The 21,555-nt window shown below is 67.5% G+C and overlaps 1 protein-coding gene across 3 annotated transcripts in view; it reads left to right on the top strand.

The window, feature by feature from the left end:
* Nucleotides 1-21,555, top strand: part of KCNQ1 (potassium voltage-gated channel subfamily Q member 1) — a 166,188-nt gene that overhangs the window by 128,051 nt on the left and 16,582 nt on the right. Inside the window, exons 12-15 of one of the 3 annotated variants that reach the window (XM_084907067.1) lie at nt 3,507-3,582; nt 3,952-4,020; nt 4,243-4,289; nt 5,477-5,538. In XM_084907067.1, the coding sequence (XP_084763193.1) occupies nt 3,507-3,582; nt 3,952-4,020; nt 4,243-4,289; nt 5,477-5,538 (254 nt within the window). Of the gene's footprint in view, nt 1-3,506; nt 3,583-3,951; nt 4,047-4,242; nt 4,290-5,476; nt 5,539-21,555 lie in introns of all 3 variants that reach the window. The other 2 variants (XM_084907069.1, XM_084907068.1) reach the window with 2 other exon arrangements.

Below are 21,555 nucleotides of genomic sequence, written 5' to 3'. Positions count from 1 at the left end.
CAGGGGCCGGGGCGGGCAGCGCTGGGTCTGTTCCTCGGCCTGGCGTCCGGCTTGTCGCCCTCGCCCACGGCCTGCGGGCGTGCTTCTCGTTGGGAGTGGGGCCTCCGCTGTATCAGATGCTTTTCTGCATCTTTTGAGCTGGTTATATGTTCCCCCTCCTGGGCTCCGTCGATGTGGTGAGCGAGACGACGGGTCCTCGGTGCTGAGCTGGCAGCCTGTGCTGGCGAGGGGGCCGCCCGCTGTCAGCTTACACGGGTCCCGGATGCCCACCCGGGTCGCGGTCAGAACGGAAAGGTTTCGGCGTGGGCATGGGGAGATGGTCCCATTTCCGCTTTGGTGACTTTCGTTGCGATTGTGCCATTTGGACATTTTTATCCCCTTGTTTGTGTCTCCTTTCATACATTGTGTGTTATTCATCTACTTCTAATCTAAACCATAAGAATTGTCGAAACCGGTGTGGCTCAGAGGATAGCGCGTCGGCCTGCGGACTGAAGGGTCCCGAGTTTGATTCCGGTCAAGGGCATGTGCCTTGGTTGCGGGCACATCCCCAGTGGGGGGTGTGCGGGAGGCAGCGGATGGATGTTTCTGGCTCTCTATCCCTCCCCCTTCCTCTCTGTGAAAAACCAATAAAATATATTAAACGGTAAGAATTACTTTTGTACATCAGGTTCTCTGGGCGGGCTTGCAAAGACACCTGTCGGTCTAGGACAGGCTCCTTTCTGATTCCCACCGTCCCAGTCCGTCGCAGTCCGTGAACACCTGACGCCACCCGGGTGTTCACGCCCTGGGCTACGCTCTTGTCTCTGTGGTTGGTTTTTAAATTCGCTCTTTTTTTAACACCTGGAGCCCCAGGCCGCCTCTCCTCACCCCGAGACGGGCGTCAGCCGCCACGTGTCCCGAGCGCCTGCTCCGCGGCCCGCGAGGCGCCTCTCTGTGGGCTTCCACCGGCGACACCGGCTCTGACCGGGCACCGCCCTGCAGCCCCTTAGACCAATCAGGGTCCTGGCCGGGGAGGAGCCTGCCACCGAGGTGGGTGCCCTGGACGGACGGAAACTGAGCCCGGACCTTTGGTCCACAGGCCGGCACCCTACCTACTGAGCCTCAGGAAACATGGTGGCCGGGGTCATGCGTCTGATCTTCCTTGCCCGCCGGCCCACCCTGAGCGCTCAGCCCCTCCCCGTCCCTCCACGCTTCCTCTGGGGCCCTTCTCTCTGTCTGGGGGCAGGGGGGTGGGGGACCCCATTCCTTCTTCAGGCCGCTCCCTGGAAGCGGGGCCTCGGTTTGGGCTGCACCTTTCTGTGCGTGTCCATTCGTCTGTACACACACAGTGCACACACAGCCCCGTCTGAGCCGGCTCAGCACACAGCTCGGCGGGATGAGGCGCATTCACACGGTCCTACCCCGCCCCCCCTGCACCCTCGCCTGACGCTCTGTCCCGGCCCCTCCCACCCGGCACCCCCGCCTGCTTCCCGTCTCTGTGGCTCTGACCCCGCGGGGACCTCCCGGGGCTCGGCAGGTCTGTCCCTCCGGGCCTGGCTTCTCTCACTCGCACCCCCGCGTACGAGGCCCGTGCGATGGGTATAGAACGCTGAGTTGATAATTGTCCCCGAGCACTTTGAAGATGCCATCTGGCTTTCCTCCTCCCGCTGACAAGCCTGCTGCCCCCTCCCGGCCTCCTGCTCCGGACACGCCCGGGCCTCCTCCGCGGCTCAGCCTCCGTGGGCCGGGGTCTCCCTGTGGGTGTCGAGAGCAGCCGGGGCGGGGGGCACGGCCCGTCGCCATCGGGGGACACAGCCGCCCCCACGCCCTCGGGACCCCACGCCCCGTGTCTCCGGGCCCGCGCCCTGACGAGGGGAGGACTCTGGCCATGGCTCCGGCTGCGCTGTTTCCTCGCGTTCATTCCGCTTTTTTCCGCTCCCGGGCTATTTTCATCCGCTCACAAGTGTCCTTATCTCCACGCCGGCCCTGCTCTGCGTCCGGCGCCGCCGCGCCCCGCGCCCGCGACGGCCCTGTGTCCGGGGCTCTCTCCGGTCAGGGTCCCAGAGATCTCACTTCTCTGCCAAGCGCACGGCTTTCTCTCCACGAGACCCTTGAACCTGTTCATCCCGGTTACCGACGCCCTCAGCCCGGCCGGCGGGGCGCAGGCTGAGCGTGACCTGGGCACCAGGGGGTCCAGTCCGTTCCCCGTGTCTTTACCGGAAGTCCCCGCTTGTAGCAAACACCCACGTCAGTGGCTGAACACGGCGCTGGCCGCTCACGATGGCGAGGCGGTGCTGCTGGCATGGCGGGCGGGGGGGCGGCCACGCGGCTGCCGAGGCGCTGGCCGCTCGGGATGGGTGGTCGGTGGCCTCGCCCTCGTGTGCACTGCTCGGTGCGGGCTCCTGGCCGGCGGCTCCGTCCTCCCGGGTCCCCAGGGCACCTGAGCTACACACAGCGGGCCCTCCCCCGCATTCTTGCCCTCTCAGCGAGTTCAAGGTCATCTCAAGTTCAAGAGCGCGTACGTCACTGAGCCTCCCCACTCTCGGATCTGTTCCCGGATCGAGCCTCCGTTTCTCGATCTCTGGGGGGCTGAGACAATGCCGGGGCTCCCTGCCCTGGCACCACCTCCTCTAAGGGGACCGGTTCCCTCTGGCTGCGGAGGTGCCGGCAGGCACCTTGGTCCAGGGTGGGACGGGATGACCTGAGGCGATGGGGGTCTCAGGCGGGAGCCCCCTCCTCGGGGGGTCCTGAACCCCATTCTTCTCAGCGCCTGTGGCCTCCTCTGCTTGGCTTTCCCCTCCAGCGGCTCCTCGCTCAGCCACCAGACCGCGCCGCCGAGCTCACAAACGCCTCGGGCCTGCGGGCAGGCGCTCCCCACTGTGGGGTCCCCTCACCTCCGTGATGTCTGTGTGCCCTGGGGCCCTGCTTATCCCAGCCCCTGGGGCCTTGCTTCCCATTCAGTCTGTATCCACGCCATGGCCCCAAGGGCTGGAGGACACGGGGGCAGGTGGCCACCGCAGGCTCGGGGCTGGCCCCCGCTCCCGGGCGTGCTCTGCTGGGCGGGGGGTCAGCAGTGGGGGGGGGGCGTGCGGCTGCTCCGGCTTTGGGCAGTTTCAGCGGAAGGTTTGGTTGGAATAAACATCGGATCCCGTGTTCTTCCCTCCGTTTTTCTCTGCGATCGCATTTCGTGGGCTGTGGTGTCTCTGTTGACGGTGTTTCTAGAAGGAGCTTTGGAAACAGAGCCGAGCGGCTCAGTAGTGACCGTCCTCGGCCCCGTGTCCTGCAGCCCACGTGCTGTCCAGACGCCCTCCCCCGGGAAGGGGGGCATGGAGCGTCCGGCTAAGAGGGGCCTCGGGTGCCAGCTCCCACCCCACCCCCCTCAGCGCGTGGGCCCTGAGGGCCCCAGAGAGAGAGCCGTGTCCGTGGCTCTGCTGTGAGCTAGGGCAGCAGGCGAGCCTGGGCCGCTGCCCGGCGGGGACACCAGGAAGGACTGCGCCCGGCGGGCACTGACACCGGCCCCCCCCCAGGCTGCGGGAGCACCACCGGGCCGCCATCAAGGTCATCCGCCGCATGCAGTACTTCGTGGCCAAGAAGAAGTTCCAGGTGAGTCCCGACCGCCGCCCGCGCCCGCCCTCCCCTCGGCTCTGAGCGACGGGGCTCCCGGCTCCCACAGGGGCGACCCCGCCGCGGTGCCTGCCCACCTGCGGCCCCTCCTCCCACCCCCCGGAGCCCTGGACCCGTCCGCGGGGGGTGACGGTGCCCGGGGCGGGCGGGGGGCCGGTGCCCGGGGCTGGGCGGGGGGCCGGTGCCCGGGGCCGGGCGGGTGACCGTCCTGTGCCCACGGGGCCGGGCGGGGGGTGACGGTGCCCGGGGCGGGCGGGGGGCCGGTGCCCGGGGCGGGCGGGGGGCGGTGCCCGGGGCGGGCGGGGGGGCGGTGCCCGGGGCGGGCGGGTGACCGTGCTGTGCCCGCAGCAAGCCCGGAAGCCCTACGACGTGCGTGACGTCATCGAGCAGTACTCCCAGGGCCACCTCAGCCTCATGGTGCGCATCAAGGAGCTGCAGCGAAGGTGGGCAGCCCAGCCCTCCCGCACACCCTGCCAGGCTCCCCCCCCCGGCCCCCCAGGGGAGGGGCACCCAGGTGGCTCCGTCCGTTCCTCACACCGTGTCTGGAGGCGGCGGGCGGCGGGGGTCTCGCTGGCACACGCTGCTGCCACGCGGCGGTGCGGCCGGCGCGGCGGCGTGAGCTGTCCCCTCCCTCCCCAGGCTGGACCAGTCCATCGGGAAGCCCTCCCTCTTCATCGCCGTCTCAGGTGGGTCCGGGCACGGCGCCACCCCTTCCCTCCCACCCCGCAGACGGCCTCGGGTCACCCCGGAGGGTACCAGGCTGTGACACCAGGGAGAGGGCAGGGCCCAGCACAGCGGCCCCGCGCCCACCGCACCCAGCACCCAGGGGCCCGGCCGGCGGCGGGAGCGGGTGAGGCGAGCCCGGCTCCCAGCTCGGCCCCGGACCGGGTGCGGTCACTCCAGGGAGGACGGGGGCAGGTTCCCGAGGCCGCCTTCGCCCAAGGTCACGGGAACCACAGCTCCCACAGCAGGACCCGGGCAGCGGTGTTCCCACGGGGGGCTGCAGTGGGTTCGCACAGCAGGTTTCGGGGTCACAGGCCACAGCGCTGGGAGGTGCAGCAGGAGGGGCCACGGCCATCCCCCTTCCCCACCTCACCGCACCCCACCTCACTGTACCCCACCTCACTGCACCCCCCACCTCACTGCACCCCTTATACCCACCCCACCTCACTGCACCCCACCTCACTGCACCCCCCACCTCACTGCACCCCACCTCACTGTACCCCACCTCACTGCACCCCCCACCTCACTGCACCCCCCACCTCACTGCACCCCACCTCACTGTACCCCACCTCACTGCACCCCCCACCTCACTGCACCCCTTATACCCACCCCACCTCACTGCACCCCACCTCACTGCACCCCCCCTCACTTCACTACACCCCACCTCACCGCACCCCACCTCACTGCACCCCCCACCTCACTGCACCCCTTATACCCACCCCACCTCACTGCACCCCCCCTCACTGCACCCCCCACCTCACTGCACCCCTTATACCCACCCCACCTCACTGCACCCCCCCTCACTTCACTACACCCCACCTCACCGCACCCCACCTCACTGCACCCCCCCTCACTTCACTACACCCCTTATACCCACCCCACCTCACTGTACCCCCCCTCACTGTACCCCACCTCACTGTACCCCCCCTCACCTCACTGCACCCCTTATACCCATCCCACCTCACTGTACCCCACCTCACCGCACTCCGCTGCACCCTCCGCACCCGACCCTCTGAGGTTCTTGCCGCAGAAGGTCATGGCTCAGCTTCCCCTGTGGGCTCCCTCTCCCTCAGTCACACTTCTCCCCAAACACGGCGGGCCCATGGCGGCCCCCCAACACGCACATCCTTGACACACGTTTCGCCTCCAGAAAAGAGCAAGGACCGCGGCAGCAACACCATCGGCGCCCGGCTGAGCCGCGTGGAAGACAAGGTAGGCCGGGGCCCCCCCGGAGCCCCCCACGGCGGCCACTCGCCCTCCAGGTGCCTGGGTGCCCCTCCCGCCCCGCTGGTGTCCTGACCCCTGACCTGTGACCTCTTTGCTGCGGTGGCTCCAGCGCCCTCAGGCCCCTCCCCGAGGTAGCATCCCTCGCCCCCAGCCCGTGCACCGGGGGCCTCAGGTGTGTCATGGGGGCGGGGCTGTGCGGTCCCCACTGCGCCGGGTGTGTGTGTGTGTGTGTGTGTGTGTGTGTGTCGGCCGAGACCCCGCTGGGCCCCAGGTGGGACCGTGCGCCTCCGGGGCCTGGGAGCAGGCGGCGGCGCCTTTGAAGTCCGTGGGAGCGGGCTTATCTGCAAGCAGCTCGGCTGCGTTATCGTGTCCTGGCCTAAAAATAGAGGGGTTTCGGCTGGGCCGGGGGTGCTGCCCTCGTTTCCCCGGCAACGCCTGGCTCTGGCCCGTGGCCGGGGGCTGCAGCGGGGCAGGAGGCAGGGCACGGCCCGTCCACGCCGCCTTCACCTGCACCAGGCTGCGCCCCGGGGGCCCCAAGACCCGTGCGGGGGTCCGGCCGAGGGGAGGCCGCTGTCCTGGGGCCCCCTCCAGGCACGGCCCTGTCTGGGGAGACTGTCTGTGCCATCTTCACCCCCTCGCTGCCCACGGGGACCTGGGGAGTGGGCAGGGACACTGCCCGCTGGGTCTTGGCCCCACTGTCCACCAGGGATGACTGTGCTTACTGGGGTCCCCTAGGTCCCAGGTGTGGGTTCTTATGAGACAAGATCTGTATAGTGCACGTGTGCCCCCAACCCAAAGTCACATCACCTTTAAAATATATATGTGTGTGTGTTTTTATTGATTTCAGAGAGAGGCAGGGAGAGGGAGAGAGAAACATCCAAGAGGGAGCCTCCTGCGCCTACCCTGGGGACCGAGCCTACAACCCGGGCCTGTGCCTTTGACCGGAATAGAACCTGGGACCCTTGAGTCTGCAGGTCGATGCTCTACCCACTGAGCCACACCAGCCAGGGCATCCACTTCTCTCCTGTCACCACCATCAGTTAGGCCCCCTCGGGCAACCGCCACATGGCTGTTTGTGTCCACGCGTTTCTGTGTCCGGTCCCCCGTGTGCGTGATTCGGCGTGGCCTTGGCATCGGCCACCTGACTGAGCTCGCTCAGCGCGACCTTCCGGGCCCGCGTGCCGTCCCCCGCGGCCCCGTGGTCCTGCTGGGGCTCGCACCCCTCCGTCTGCGGAGAGGCCGGCCGGGGCCCGGGCGGTGTTCCGCGTTCCTGTCCGTGTCCGCCCTGCACGCGCGGCAGTCAATCTTCCGCCCTCCGCGCAGGGTGCCGCCCAGGCAGGCCGCAGCGCCCGCTTGGCCTCCGCACCTCGCTCCCCGCCCGTCCGCCGCCGCCGTCACTGAGGCCTCCGTCCTGTCTGTCCTCCGTGGTGGAAAGTGTGGTGGGGCCGGTGGACGCCGTAAAACAACTCCGTTTGCACCGCGAAGCAGCCCAGGGCAAGCGTGCCACGCATTTCAGTGAGGCCGGCGGTCCGCCTCCGCCCGCCTCCGCCGGCTCAGAGCGTTCCCACCGCCGCCCCGAGCGCCCCCGCCCCCGCGGCGGCCACGGCGCTGACCTGCTCTGTCTCGGGGTCCCTCCGTTTGGAACCGTGCCCCCTCCGGCCGCGTCCCACACACGGCATCAAACGCTGGCCGTGCCCGGCCGGCGTTCTCACAGGGCCGGGGCCCGGGGTCCCGCGCACCCCCGCGCGGTGCCCGCGGAATGCAGAGCAGCGCCCGTTGTGTGCCCGGGCACGCGGGGGAGCCGGGCCGGTGATGGACGGCTGGATTGTTCCCAGCCGGGGCCCATTGTGGGCCCGGCCGCCGGACCTTTGTGTGCCGCGTTTGTGCGGACACACGTCCCGCCCGCCCGCCCGCCCGCTCGGGGTGCGGGCCGCTCCTGGAAACGCGGCCGGCGGGGGGGCGGGCAGGCGGCCCCCCGTTTCCCAAGGCCCGGCCGCCCCGGTTTCCCACCCGTCACGTGCGGGGGGTCCCCGCTCGCCGTCTCGGCGCGGCCGGCCGGCCCTTTCATGTGCCCGGCGCTGGCCGGCGTGCCGTGGCATCTCATTGTGGCCCGATTCGCAGCGCCCTGGCCGCTAACGATGTTGAGCAACTTTTCATGTGCTGATTAGCCATTCACGCCGCTCCGTGCGATGTTTATTCAACTCTCGCACCGATGCTCTAATTAAGCGGTGGGTCCCGTTGTTCTGCCGGGAGCTGTTTACTGGCCGGCCCGCGTCCTTTATGGGGCGTATGACTTGCAAATGTTCCCGTTCCGGGGCGGCCCTTTCACTCACTTAATCGTGTCTTTTGGGCCAGAGACGCTTTAAATTTTAATGAAGTCCCACGGCCGCTCCGCACGGCCCGCCGTGAATGGCGAGTCGAGGGGCCGCCTGATCCGGTCGTGAGCGTTTTCTTCTGGGAGGTTGGCAGCATTAACTCTTCGGGGGGCGGCGGGCGGCGGGCGGCGGGCGGCGTGGGAGCGTGGGCAGCCGACGTCCGGGGAGGTTCTCTCCGCGCCCCGCGCTCTGGCCTGTCAGCCCCCACGTTCTCCACGGCCGTGTCCTCCGCGCCCCGCGCTCCGGCCTGTCGGCCCCCACGTTCTCCACGGCCGTGTCCTCCCACTGAGTTGTCACAGCCAGTTCGGCACAAACACCGGCCCCCGTTCCCGACGAGCCCGCGGGTCCGTCCTGTCCCACGCCACGGCGCCCGGATTGTCGGAGGGCGGGCGACGAGACCCTCCAGCTCCATTCTTTGCCAAATTGTTTGGCCCGTTTCGAAGGCCTATGAGTTTTTTTGTTTTGTTTTGTTTTTTTAAAAAATGTGTTTTTATTGATTTTGGAAAGAGAGGAAGTGAGAGGGAGAGAGAGATAGAAACATCCATGATGAGGGAGCATCATGGATGGGCTGCCTCCTGTACGCCCCCTACTGGGGATCAAGCCTGAAACCGGGGCCTGTGCCCTGACTGGGAATCGAGCTCTTGGTCCATGGGTTGATGCTCAACCATCGAACCACACACACTGGGCTGAGTTTTTTTTGTTTTTAATACTCACCCAAGGAGAAGGGGGCGGGGGGGGGGAGAGGGAGAGAGAGAGAGAGAGAGAGAGAGAGAGAGAGGGAGACAAAAACTGCCTCCTGCCCACTCCCTGATGGGGAATGGAACCCACAACCTTTGGTGTACAAGACAACACTCATACCCACTGAGCCACACTGGCCAGGATAGTCCTGTGAATCTCAGAATCATTTCCGTCCATTTCTACAAAGCAGACGGACAAACGGACAAACGCTGCAGGGCTGGGGTGAGGATGCATGTGCCCACAACCGAGGTCTATCCACTGAGCCACACCAGTTTAGGTAGACGCCTTTACTTTCTTGTTCTTCTCTTCTCTTCTCTCTTCTCTCCTCCCCTCCCCTCCCCTCCCCTCCCCTCCCCTCTCCTCTCCCTCTTCCACTCACACTGGCCTGAACTCCAGCAGAATGTGGACAGGGAGTGGCCGGGAGAAATCGGGTGGAGAAAAGCTTTCCGTCTCTCGCCACCACGTGTGACAGCAGCCTGGGCTTCCCCGGAGTCTCTGTCGGGGGGAGCCTCTTCCCGGGAGGGGGTGGCTCTCCCGCGGTTCTGCCCCCCATCCTCTGAAGGGGGTAACGCGGTCAGGACCTGGGGTGTTACACCAGCCTCCCGCGCCCCCTCGGCAGAGGGCTAGAGACTCCTTTATCGGTTGCTGGGTTTGGTGTGTGCCGTCTTGTTTAGAATGTCTGTCGGTTTGTAAGGGTGTTATATGCAGACTTACTCCTCACCCGAGGACACTGTCCATGGACTTTTAGAGAGTGGAAGAGAGGGGAACAAATACCACCCATGTGAGAGAAACACACCGAGGGGCTGCCTCCTGCATGCACCCTGACCAGGGCCTGGGCCGGGGAAGAGCCTGCAACCAGGGTACATGCCATTGACCAGAATCGAACCCGGGACCCTTCAGTCCACAGGCCAATGCTCTATCTGAGCCACAACGACCAGGGCTATTTACAGAGGACTTGGACCTGTAGTTTTCTTATGGGTTTTTCTTCTCTTTTTTCTTTCTGATTTTGGTGTCGGGCTTTTACCTTCCTTTCATTTCACACACACGTTTTGGGTGGCTTTTGTGAACAGTCCTTGGGTTTTAAAAATCACTTAACGCGTTTGCACTCAGTGTAGTTTCTGATACGTTTGGGTCGATGTCTCGCTGAGTATTTTGACGTTTTTGTGTTTATTTTGCCCCACTTACCTGCCTCTTGTTGGGTTAACGATTCTTCCGCATTCCATTCCTTCTTCACCGCTTTGAAGCCACAGAGTCTGCTGCCATTCCTGGAGAGGGGAATCTAGAAAGTTCTGCCTGGATGTGTAGCAGAGCTCAGTGCTGGCTGCACCCGGATAACCAGGCAAAGGCCTCACAGCCGCCCGCCTCAGCCTCCTGCCACGCACACGCTTCATGGTACATGTGTTCGTGCAGCTGTGTGTTCCAACCCCACGATTCACCGTTACTTGAGTTTCACATTATCGGTTTATTTTTATTTATTTATTTTTAATATATCTTATTGATTTTTTATAGAGAGGAAGGGAGAAGGATAGAGAGTTAGAAACATTGATGAGAGAGAAACATTGATCAGCTGCCTCCTGCACATCCCCCATTTGGGGATGTGCCCACAACCAAGGCACATGCCCTTGACCAGAATTGAACCCGGGACCCTTCAGTCTGCAGGCCGATGATCTATCCACTGAGCCACACCAGCCAGGGCTCAATTTATTTTTCAATGTGCCCACCTCGCGGCCTCTTTTGTGTCTCACAGTCTATTCCTCAGGACCAGCTGGTCTGCGTGCAGCGGCCACACCGCAAACGGTCGGAGGAGGAGACGCAGGTCCGTACGCCCCCAGCGCCTGAGGCAGGGCCTGACTTTAAATCTGAATTTGTTCTGAGCTGGGCGCTCCGGACAGCAGGCGGGGGCTGGACCTCGGACGGGGCAGCCTCGGCCCTCCTGTCCTCACAGGCGGGGGCTGTCCCGGCCTCGGACCCAGGCCTGGGAGGATGAGTGAGCGCCTGCGCAGGGCGATGGGCCTGCCGGGTGGGGGAGCACCTTTGGGCCCGGCCTCCCCTTCACCCCCTTCTCCCAACAGGGACTAGTCCTCACACCCCCATCCTGGGCCCCCACCCCCCGGGTCCCCCCGATTCCCTCCCCGGAGGCCTCGGAGCCCACGGCCAGGCCTCCCGAGGTGCTGAGGCCCGTCCACGTGGGATTCTGGTTCTTACGCGCCTGACTCGAGGGGAGGGCCGTGGCTTCCCCCGGCAGCACCCCCAGAGCACCCTCCCCCGTCCGGCCGGTTACATCAGAGAGCCGGGCGGCCTCCGAGGGGCACCGCCGGCCCTGCTCCCGCCCCTCCGCCGGCCCCCCACTTCCCACGCCCCCCTCGCTGCTGGTGAGCTGCTGGTGAGTGAGGCCGTAAGGAGGCGGTGGGCCTGGCTGATCAAAGGCTCCCTTCAGAGCCGTCCCGCGCTGCTATTCCGGGCCGGTTATTCTGGGCCCTGTGCTTTCTCTCCCCGAGGAGCCGGCTGGGGACGGCGAGGTCCCAGGTGCCGGCTCTCCAGTCAGACCACACAAGCCCCGTTTGTCCGGGTCCAAAGATAGGCCCTCGTGAAGGCCTCCTTCACAGGAGCGCCGCCACCCCCATTCCCGGCGGGGCGCTGGCAGGGAGCCCCCGCGCCCGTGAGCACCGAGGAGACCGGCCCCTGGGACCTGGGGCGGCTGCCCCTCCCGGAGGGGGCTGGGCCGAGGCCGTGCCCGTGGGCTGGCGCGTGGGGCCCTGGGAGGCGGGGCCGGTGCGGTCTCGCTGTGGCACCCCCAGGCCTGCCCAGGGCCCGGCTCCGGCCCCAGCCTCCATGGGAGGTACCCACCTCCCCGCGGCCAGGAAGTGCGCAGACATCAACATGTGAGAGGGTGGCCACGCCCGCACCTGCCCCAAGTGGGCACACAGGCCGCCGCGCATCTGAGCTCTGCGAGGCCCGGTCAGGTTGCTTTCCTGCCCATTTCGGGGACGTGGCGCCCCATCCCAGACACGTGGCATCGGTCAGGTGGCCTCGGAGGCCTCTGGACCGTCCTCCCACCGAGGGGCGCCCCCCAAGCCGCTGCGGTGCCTGGAGGTTCTGCCGAGAGCCCACAGGTGTGGGCGGGAGGCAGGGGCCCTGCCGGCAGCCACTGGTCCCCCCCGTGGTGGCAACCCTGGACAAGCCGCATGCGTCCGAGCCTCAGTTTCCCCAGTGCACCCGCCCCCCCTGCTTTTCCCGTCCGCGGCAGCCCCTCCTCTCTCCCGGGGCCTCTCCGCCGGCCAGTCTGGGGGACAGTCCCGGCCAGGCCGCCCCGAACGGCTCTATTTATAGCCCGCGCCGGGCCAGAAAGGAAACGCACATTTTTTAAATGTAGCTCAAGTCCGTCCGCTCCTGGGGGCTGACTGCGGAGCGAGGCCGTGGGGGGCGGGGGCGCAGACGGCGGGTGCCCCTTGGGGATGTGCTGGCTCCGGGGTCCTGTCCGAGGGCGGTCTTTGCGGCAAACCCTCGCCGGCCACCGGGCCAGCCTCAGAACAGCACGGATTTTGATGAAAACGGCTCTTTTTTCGGCGTGTCTCCCTGCGGTCAGGGCACAGCCGCCCCGGCCAGGCTGCATGTTAAGCAGCAGCTTGGTGGCCACCAAAAATAGCCGTCCCGCGAGAGGCAGGAGGGGACGGCGGGGACGGGGCGGCCTGCCCGGCCCTCCCTCCCGTGCGTGTGTGCGACCGGCCGCGGCCGGGCCTGCAGGAGGCGGCGGGCCCTCGGGGTCACCCGCCTCCAGGGCCCGCAGAGCGGGGCAGGGACAGGGTGGGAACTGGGGCCATCAGGGGGACCCTGGCCGGTGGGGTGGAAGCCGGCAGGTCCACGGCCACGAAGCCACGCAGGAGAGCCGGCCCCCAATCCCCGCTCCCGGCCCCTCTGCCGGACCCGGACCGTGTGCACAAGATGGCCGCCGAGCCCGCCGCCGGCCGGCCTCTGAGCTGTCATTGTGCCGCCGGCCGCCCAGGCTCCGAGCGGCAGGGCAGATGGAAATTTTTGTGGATTAGGCTGGGCCGAGGCGCGCCGGCTGTTTGCGTTGGCAGCGGCCGCCTCCCCACCCGAGCCTCATCCGCTGCGCCCTCACCACCGGCCCCATTCATGCGTCCGCTCCCGCCCTCCACCGCTCCCTCCCTCACGCCTGCGGCCTGGCCCGGCGGGCGACCAGGAGGGCCTGCTCCCCGGGAACCTTTCTCCACCGGGCCGCTCTGACCTCCAGCTCCTCCTCGGGGAGCAGGAGCCTCTGGGAGGACCGGCACCCTGTGCGGGGCACACCGAAGGTCTGGCACCCGGGAAAGCCCAGCAGAGGCTCCGTCCGGCTCCTACGCGGCCCCTACCCTCCGGAAGGCAGAAGGAGTCGGATGAGGGCCCAGGCCCCACCTCGCGCCCCCTCGGGGGAAGCTGTCCGTGGCAGGGGCCGGAGACTCGGGAGGAGACCGAGGGATGTGTGTCTGCAGGAAGCTCTCAGGGGTGGGTGGAGGGGGGAGCAGGCCTATGGGGGTCCCAGGGAACAGTGTCAGGGCAAAGGGCAAAGGGCAAAGGGCAAAGGGCAGGGCAAGTGCAGAGGCCCGGGGTGGGCCCTGCCTGGCCTGTCTGAGCAACAGCGGGACAGCGAGTGGCCAGAGCGTCTGGTCCAGGAGGAGCAGGGGTAGGAGCAGGCGGGTGGGAGAGTGGACAGACCCGGCCCTGGGGGACACCGGAGTCTCGGCTGGAGAGAGGTGGGGCCGAGGGGCCGAGGGGGCCTTCGTCCGGCCGTGCTTTCAGCTGCACGAGGCCGGCGTCTGCAGAACTGACTGCAGAGGGGCCGTGTGGCTGCAAGGGGACCCGTGGGGCCGGCACACCCCCGCCCACCCAACCGCCTCCTGCCCCCACCGCCCGCCCAGGCTGGTCAGCGGCACGGCCCCTGCTCCCGCCGGCCGGCCGGAGCCGCAGGTCGGCTCGCACATAAAGAGCCGTCTGTGTGGGCGCCGAGGTGGCCGGCGGCCTGCCACCCGCCCGGGGACGCCGCCTCCGGCCGGACCCACCCTGCCCGCCCCACCGACCACCGGCTCCCGCCCAGGCAGGGCGCCTCCCGGGGCAGGGGTCTCCTGGCCACGCTGAGGGCACCGCGGGGGGTCCGTCCGGAGCTCCTGGCACGCACACGCATCTCGGCTTTGCGGCCTCGTGGCGTTCCCTTTTGATAAGAGGGCCACGCCCGGGACCAGGGTGGGAATTAGGCTCCCGGGTTCCACGAGGGATCCTCTCAGCCCTGCACATCCCTCCCCCCCCCCGACCAGGGGTGCCCACAAACGAGGCCCTTCCGGCCTGGCCCGGGGCACAGAAAGGGGGGGGCACCAGGAAGGGGTCCCTCGGCCACATGGCACGTTGGTCCAGGCCCATGGGCCCCAGCTGCACCCCTGCAAACAGGACGGGTGGGACAGGTGGGAGGGAGGGGACGTCTCGAGCAGGCAGGGGCTCCCCAGGTTGGGGTCAGGGGCCTGGAGCCCCAGTGTGGACGGGGTGGAGGGGGTGTGGGCTGGGAGAGGTCTGGCTGAGCAGCCTGTGCCAAGGCCCTGGGGCACGGGGCCCCGAGGCGGAGAGGGGAGGCAGGCCTGGGCGTGGCCAACCCGCCAGCTGAGTGAGGGGCCTGGGAAAGGAGGAGAGGCCCTGGCTGGTGTGGCTCAGTGGATAGAGCATTGACCTGCAGACTCAAGGGTCCTGTGTTCGATTCCAGTCAAGGGTATGTACCTTGGTTGCAGGCACATCCCCAGTGGGGGGGGTGCAGGAGGCAGCTGATCGATGTTTCTCTCATCGTTGTTTCTAACTATCCCTTTCCTTTCCTCTCTGTAAAAAACCAATAAAATATATTTTAAAGCAAAAGAAAGGAAGAGGAGGAGAGGCCGGTGAGGGTGGGGCTGGGAGCAGGGGGCCCCATGGGATCGGGGTGCCCTGCGGGGGACAGCTCACAGTGCAGGGCCGGGTCGGGGTGTCCAGGGGGACCCTGGCTTCTGCTGTGAGCACCTCAGCGGGCGCTTCGCTTGGAGGGGCTGGAGGTGGACCCGGCGGGATCCCACATGCTGTTCGGACGTGTCCGGGGGCGGCTGGAACCTCAGTACTGAGAGCTCTTCGGCTCCATGACCTCCGCGGGAGCCTCCTTTCCCCGAGGGGGGTGGGGGAGGGAGGGGCCGGGGCCAGGGAGACCAGAGGGGGGAGGGACGGGTTGAGGATGTGACTGCGGGTCAGGCAGGAGGGCCCGGCTCCCCAGGTGACCTTGGCCAGGCAGGTGTGTTTGCCGACGGGAGGGCTCGGCATGGCACCCCCACATCCAGGGGCCCTTCCTGGGTGGAGGCCCTCGGACCACGGCTCCCAGGGACAGGTGGCGGGGCAGGGGGAGGTGGGGGCAGGGGACATGGTGGCTGCAGCTGCTGTCTGCCGAGGGGGGAGACCAGCTCTAGGCCCCCAGTGCCCCCTGAGGTCCCTGCCCGTCTCCCCCTCCCGGGGCCCCTGGGCTCTTTGGCCCCATAGACCCCGAGGGGGCCTGGCTCTCCCCGGGAGACCCCCACGGGCGCCTCGGGCAGGACGGAGGGGCTGAGCACCCCCCAGGGTCCTGGGCCCCTGCCCACCCGTGATGCCGTTTCACGTAAGCTTCCCCGGCGCCCACCCCCTCTGATGCCGCGAGGCCGTTAGGGTTAGGGTTAGGGTTAGGGCCAGGGCCGCGGGAGGCAGCCGCCCCGCACCTCCCTGACCCCGTGCTGGGCCCGGGAGCTGCCCCCACAAGGTGGCCCGGGCCTGGGCCGTGGGCAGGCCTCCTGATGTCCCAGGAGCCGGCCGCCAGCCGCTCCCCCTTCGGGCGGTCCTTGTCCTCAGCCGGCCGGCATCCCTGACGGTGTGTGGGGACAGAGCGAGGGGCAGGGCGGTGCCTCGGTGCCCACGACGGGGCCTCTATCCCTCACTGGCTTCGGGCCTGACCGCCGCCCCGGGGCCAGCGAGGGGAGGTGGGACCTGCAGAGCTGGTGGTGACGTGCCCCTCGCCCGGCAGACACCAGCCTGGGGTTTACGGGGCCTCGGCGCAGCCTCGTGGCTGCCTGCTGGGGGCGGGGGCACGGCCCGGGAGGGAGGCAGCATGCGGGCCCCGCCCCGCTGGCCGTGATGAGGCCGCAGACCTGACAGGCCAGGCCCCCGTGAGCCTCTCCCCCGCACCCCAGGGCCAGGCCACGGGACCACCTTCGGTCCCTCGGGGAGGTCTCACACCAGGTCTTCCTACCAGGTCCCCGCGTGGCTGCCCCTCCCCGGGCCCCCTGTCCTGTGCCCGCCCTGTCGGCTGCTCCTCCCTGGCTCTGCTCCCATCCCCCTCGGCCTCACCCTGGGCCTGAGGGCCTGGCCTCCTGCGCCGCCGGCCACCCCGTGCAGGTCTCAAGGGCCCCTTCTCGGCGTGGCCGGGCCCCGTGGCCATCCAGCCCGGCCCAGCTCCACATCCTCCGCCGCCGGCCCGCTGCCTCTGCTCGGCCGGTCTCGGGACCATAGCACCTCCGCCCGCCCCAGCCTTTGTCCGCTCTGTGCCCTCCCGGGCCGCCTCGGAGAGCGCGCTCAGTGGGAACGGGGTGGAGGCCCTGGTGCTCGAGGGCGGAGGCCGAGCCCTGGCCGCCCCTCTCCTCCGCCGTCGGAAGGGGGAGGGCCTGGGAGAAGCTTCCGGGCCCACCTGCGGCCCGGCTCGCTGCCAGCCACGTGGGCACAGCTGGGGCCGGAGCCACGGGCCCACATCCAGGCGGGTCCCACCACAGCCTTCCTCGGGTGCTCGTAGCTCCTCGGCCCCCTCGCCAGCTGGGGTCACCCTAAAACAGCCCCGAGGGATCCGCTGGGAACGCAGAGATGCCTCCCGAGCTCCCCAAACGCCCGTCCGCGTCCTCGTTAACGTGATCGCCAGCAGGACGGCCCTCCTGGCTGCGTGTGGACGGCAGCTGGAAGCTGTTCCAGTCAGACCCAGGGCTCGCTCAGGCCTCGCCGCCACACAAAGGTGACGCGGGTCCTTTTGGCGAGAAATCGAAGGGGTGTGCTTCGCCATCACCGAGAACGTGTCCGCCGGCCGCGCGCGTGGTGGAGCTCTGGGCTCTGCGGCCGGGCCGGCGGTGGCGGGCGTGCGTTTGCCTGGTTTGGGGCGGGTTCGGACTGACTGTGGGGGAAGGGAGGGAAGTGACGAAGAAAGGGGACAGTGGGGTGCGGAGTCGAGAGGGCGCTCCTGCCGGGCGGGTGTGCTCCGGGGCTGAGTGCCGACCTAGGAACCAGGGGTCCCAGTTTGATTCCCATTCCCGGTTGGGGCACAGGCCCATCCCAGTAGGGTGCGTGCAGGAAGCGCCGATCCATGCTTCTCTCTCATCATTGATGAGTCTCTTTCTCTCTCCCTTCCTCTCTGAAATCAACAAAAACTTATTTTATTATTATTATTATTATTTTAATCTCTGAGAGAAGCACTAAGGGCGGCAAGGAGCCTGAAAAGAAGTTCACAAAGGAAGGGCCCCTGCCTTCGGGCCTCTGAGCCCGAGGGTTTAATCGGCCCTCGGCCTGTTTTTATAAATAAAGTTTTATTGGTGCACAACCATGTCCACTCATGCACAGCCTACGTCTGGCTATCCCAGCCTGCAAAGGTAGAGGTCAAGAGTCGCGACCGAGACTTGCTCCGGGACACAGCTCTCTCCTCCTCCCACCCGGCACCCATTCGCTCCCTCGGCGGCCCCCGCGCGGCACTGGCATGGGAGCATCGGGCTCGGGTGCCCACTGAGGAGTCCCGGGCCCGGTGGTGGTCTGTCTGCTGGCAGGACCCACCCTCCCCTGTCTGTGCCCAAAGGCTGCTGCCCTCCCAGGAGCCGAGACGCCTCGGGTCTGGGTGCCAGCCCCCAGTTTGGAGGTGGGCGAGGGGCCCAGCGGCAGGAGGACCGTGCCCTCGGTGCCAGGAGGGTGGCAGAGCGGGGCCTGAGTGAGGGGCCGAGGGGCGGGCGCAGGAGTCTCGCTCCCTCCGAGGGCGCCCACAGGCCCGTCGCAGACGAAGCCACGGGGACAATTAGGGGCCACCCCCACCAGGGCTCTGCCCTCCGTAGTCTGCTAATCAGCATCGGGAGGAGAGAACGCGGGTTCATTACCATAATGAGCTTTGGGCAAAATATTTCACGGAGTTCCACAGGCCGCTGTGACCCCCATGTCCGCCCCCATGTGGAGCTAATTGGCTGGGGTCCCCCCTGCCCCTGCTGGGTGGGGGCTGCTTTAGTCTGTGCCTGCAACCCCCCACTTTGATGTCAGGGACCAGATGAGGCGGCCAGGGGGCCGAGCGAAGCAGCGGCCTGCACTGTGCCTGCCCCGGGCGCCCCCTACTCGGGCCCCTGGGCCCCCGCCCGCCCCAGCCCCCCATCCGCCCCGGGCCCCGCTCGCCCCAGGCCTCCCGTCCGCCCCAGCCCCCCATCCGCCCCGGGCCCCGCTCGCCCCAGGCCTCCCTCCCGCCCCAGGCCCCCTATCCACCCACCCCAGGCCCCCGCCCACCCTGGGCCCCCCGCCCACCCGGGCCCCCGGCCAAGGCGATGTGTCAGGAGGTAACTGCACAAACAGTCCTGCCCGAAAAAATGTGCTTTTGTTTCACTAATAAATCTCTGCTTGGAGCGCTCCCCGGCTCTGCTCTCAGGGCCCCACTGCCTGGCCGGGCCCCCTGCCCAGGGCTGCAGGGGCCCTGCGGGGGGCGCCCGGAGGGGCGGGGGGCTCAGCACCGGCGAGGGCACAATCCTTAGAAGGGTCGGCTCGGCCTGGTCCTGCCAGGGGCGCCCGCCCGCCTCAGCCTGGGGCCTCTCCCCTCCCCCGCCACCCGCCCACCCCCCACGGTCCTCCCCCACAGCTCCCGCTCCCACTCTCCTCCCTCCTGCCTCCCCAATGGCCCCGGTGACCTCTCTCTGCCCCCGGCCCTCCACCCGCCTGGAACGGGCGGCAGACGGGGATGGTAACCTCCCCACACCCCACAGCCCCCTCACGGCCCCCTTGCTGTCCCCAGGCTAGGGGGTGAGGGACAATGGCCCTGGACTTTGGGGCCCAGAAGGCAGTTCAGCCTGACCTGCCTGGCTCCCCCCACTCTGCGGAGAAGGGACCAGCATGGCTTCTGAGCCGGCTCAGCCAGGATTGGGGGGCCAACAACGACACCCCGCCCCCCCAGGAGCTGTGAGTGCCCAGTGGGCCCAACACGCTAGTGGGCAGCTGGGGTAGCAGCCCTGGGCCTAGCTCCCACCCCCTCTCGTCAGCCCTCCTTGGCCCTCTGTCCCAGCCTCTCTGCCTGGCCACTGCCCACTGCCCGCTGCCCACTGCCCTCTGCCCACTGCCCTCTGCCCACTGCTCTCTCACAGACCACCCCTCCCGCCCCCTTGTGCCTGTGCCCCCAGCTGCGTGGCCCCTGGTGCTCCCCATTAGCGTCTGGAAGCCCCCCTTTGCTCGTCCTACCAGCCCTGCATCCCTGTGACCCCCCAGCAGGGGTGGGGGGCTGCCCAGAGGGCTGAGCTTGGACCCTCGCCCCCCGCCCAGCTGTGTGGCCGGCGCCGCGCCCGCCGCCCGAGCCTGGGTGAGGGAGAGGGATGTGCTCCCCGGCCTGCGGCCAGGATCACCTGCAGCCCTGTCTGCGGAGCACCTGGCCGGGCGCCCGGCACGTGGCAAGGTGCAAGTTCCCCCCCTCATGGGCACCGCTGCGGGCACCATTGTGGGTTCGTCTTCCCCGCCCACTGCCAAACGCCAGACTGACATCTGACTCCATCCACCTGAGCCACCAGGAGCCACGGGGGCTGCAGCTCCGTGTGTGTGCCCAGGCTGGCCTGCGTCCGCCCCACCTCCACCCGTGGCCTGCCCGCCGTGGCCGCGCCACGCCCTGCCGTGGCCCGGACCTGGATGGGGCTGGAGGGGCTGCGCACAGAACGGCGTTCCCGGCGTTCAGGAGCTGCCCCGTCAGAAGTACACCCCATAATTACCGCCGGGTAATTGCTGCGCGGGAACAGGCCAGCCTGACGAGCGGGCAGCGGGCAGGGGAGACCTCGGGGAGGCTGGAAATGGCTCCCAGGGCTGCTATCAATAGCTGGGCACGCTCTCCCGGGACGGGCAGCACTGCCTCCCCGCCGACGGCATGACGCTCCTTCCTTCTTCTCAGTGGGAGCAGGGAGATGGCTGGGGACCACTTAGTTCTATTTGAATTTCTAGAAAGCTCGCCCAGTGCAGAAAGGCCTCCCTTCCCCCCGAGGCCCCTCCTTGTCCCAGAAATTCCCATCATTCCAGGCCCACCGCCTGGAGAAGGGCAGATGGATGGACAGGCAGAGAGTGAGCAGGCAGGCGGGCGTGTGTTTGTGAAACGGTGGGTAGGTGGGTGGGTGGATGAGTGGGTGGGTGGATGGATGGATGGATTGAAGTGGGATGGATGAGGGAGGGAGGGAGGGAGGGATAGATGATGGATGGGTGGGGGAAGGATGGGTGGATAGATGGATGATGGGTGAGTGGATGAATGGATAGATGGAGGAATAGATGATGGATGGGTGGATAGTAGATGGATGAATGGATGGGTGGAGGGATCGATAATGGGTGGATGGATGGGTGGGTGGATGGATAGGTGGGTGGGTGGATGGACTAATAAAGAGATACACCATCAGCAACCATTATGAATATGGTACAGTTTGTTTTTTTATTCATTTTTCTTAACAGAAAAAAAAAGTGAAGAACTATTGAATTCAGATAAATGGTGGTTTTTTTGTCTTTGTTTTTACCTAAGGAGAGGTCTGTTTCTACACCCTTTCAGGTTGGGGGGAAATTCAGGAATGTGGGAAGCCGGGGTCACTGGGTTTCGTGGTCTCCTCTCGGCCTTGCGTGGTATTGGGCGGCACTGGGGCTGCGCCCACCCTCCTTCCTGCCTCCAGGGTGCCTCTCGCGTCCCTGTTCTCGTGACGCTGGCCCGGCGCTCCACACCGGCACTGCCACGGCCGGCTCCTCCGGCTCGGCCTCAGGTGGAGTCGGGCTCACCAGGGTCCTTAGGTCTTTGTTTCGGTTCTGATTCTGACTCGTCGGATTTCCTCCTCAAAGGGACTTCTGAGGGACACTCAGTGCCCAGCGCCATGGCCACCCCCGGGGGCCGCGCCCTCCCTGTGGCGGTGGGGCAGCCACCAGGGAGCCAGGCTGCAGGAGTCGGGGGCCGCACGTGACGGGGGGCCCGGGCAGTATCCCCGTGTCCCCTCCAGGCGGCCCACACCATGCACATGGGCCCCAGAGGGTCCGGCGGGCTCGGGGCACCCCCATCTCGCCGGGCACGCGTGTCTCCACCCTCTCCGTGGCCACGGTGCGGCCTGCGTCCCTCCTGTGGCTGGCGCTCCACTCCAGTGAAAGGCTTTCCACCACGGGACAGACAGCCTCCCGTGGCAGCCGGAGCGGGATGGGCGAGGGGGTGGGGCACGGCAGTGGTGACCCAGGCCCTGGCTGGCCACGGCCTATGGCTGGGCAGACGGAGAAGCCGCGCCCTGAGGGAAGGCAGGGTCGTCAGCGTCGCCGAGGGAAGGCAGGGTCACAGGCGCCGGGCCCAACCCCACATGCTGGTCAGCTGAGCCGCGTAACAAACAGCCCCCAGCCTCCACCTCTTACACGGAGGGTCCTCGGCGCTGCAGGTGGGCTGGGGGTCGGAGGTGCTGGGGGCCGTGGGCATGCCCTCACATCCATGTGGACACGTGGTGCCCGGGGCCCTCACTGACCAGCAGGGGTGGGGTGGCGGGGCCACGCGGGCGGCGGCGGGCAGCTTTCCAGCCGGACCGTGCGTGACTTCTGGGCGGGCGTGGAGGGGAGACCCGCCTGCCGAGGAGAAGCTCAGGCTCACCTCGCCAGCTAATGG

The sequence above is a fragment of the Pipistrellus hanaki genome (assembly GCF_964339955.1).
Source record: "Pipistrellus hanaki genome assembly, contig: scaffold_39, whole genome shotgun sequence".
NCBI lineage: Eukaryota > Metazoa > Chordata > Mammalia > Chiroptera > Vespertilionidae > Pipistrellus > Pipistrellus hanaki.
This window is presented reverse-complemented; position numbering and strand designations above follow the sequence as displayed.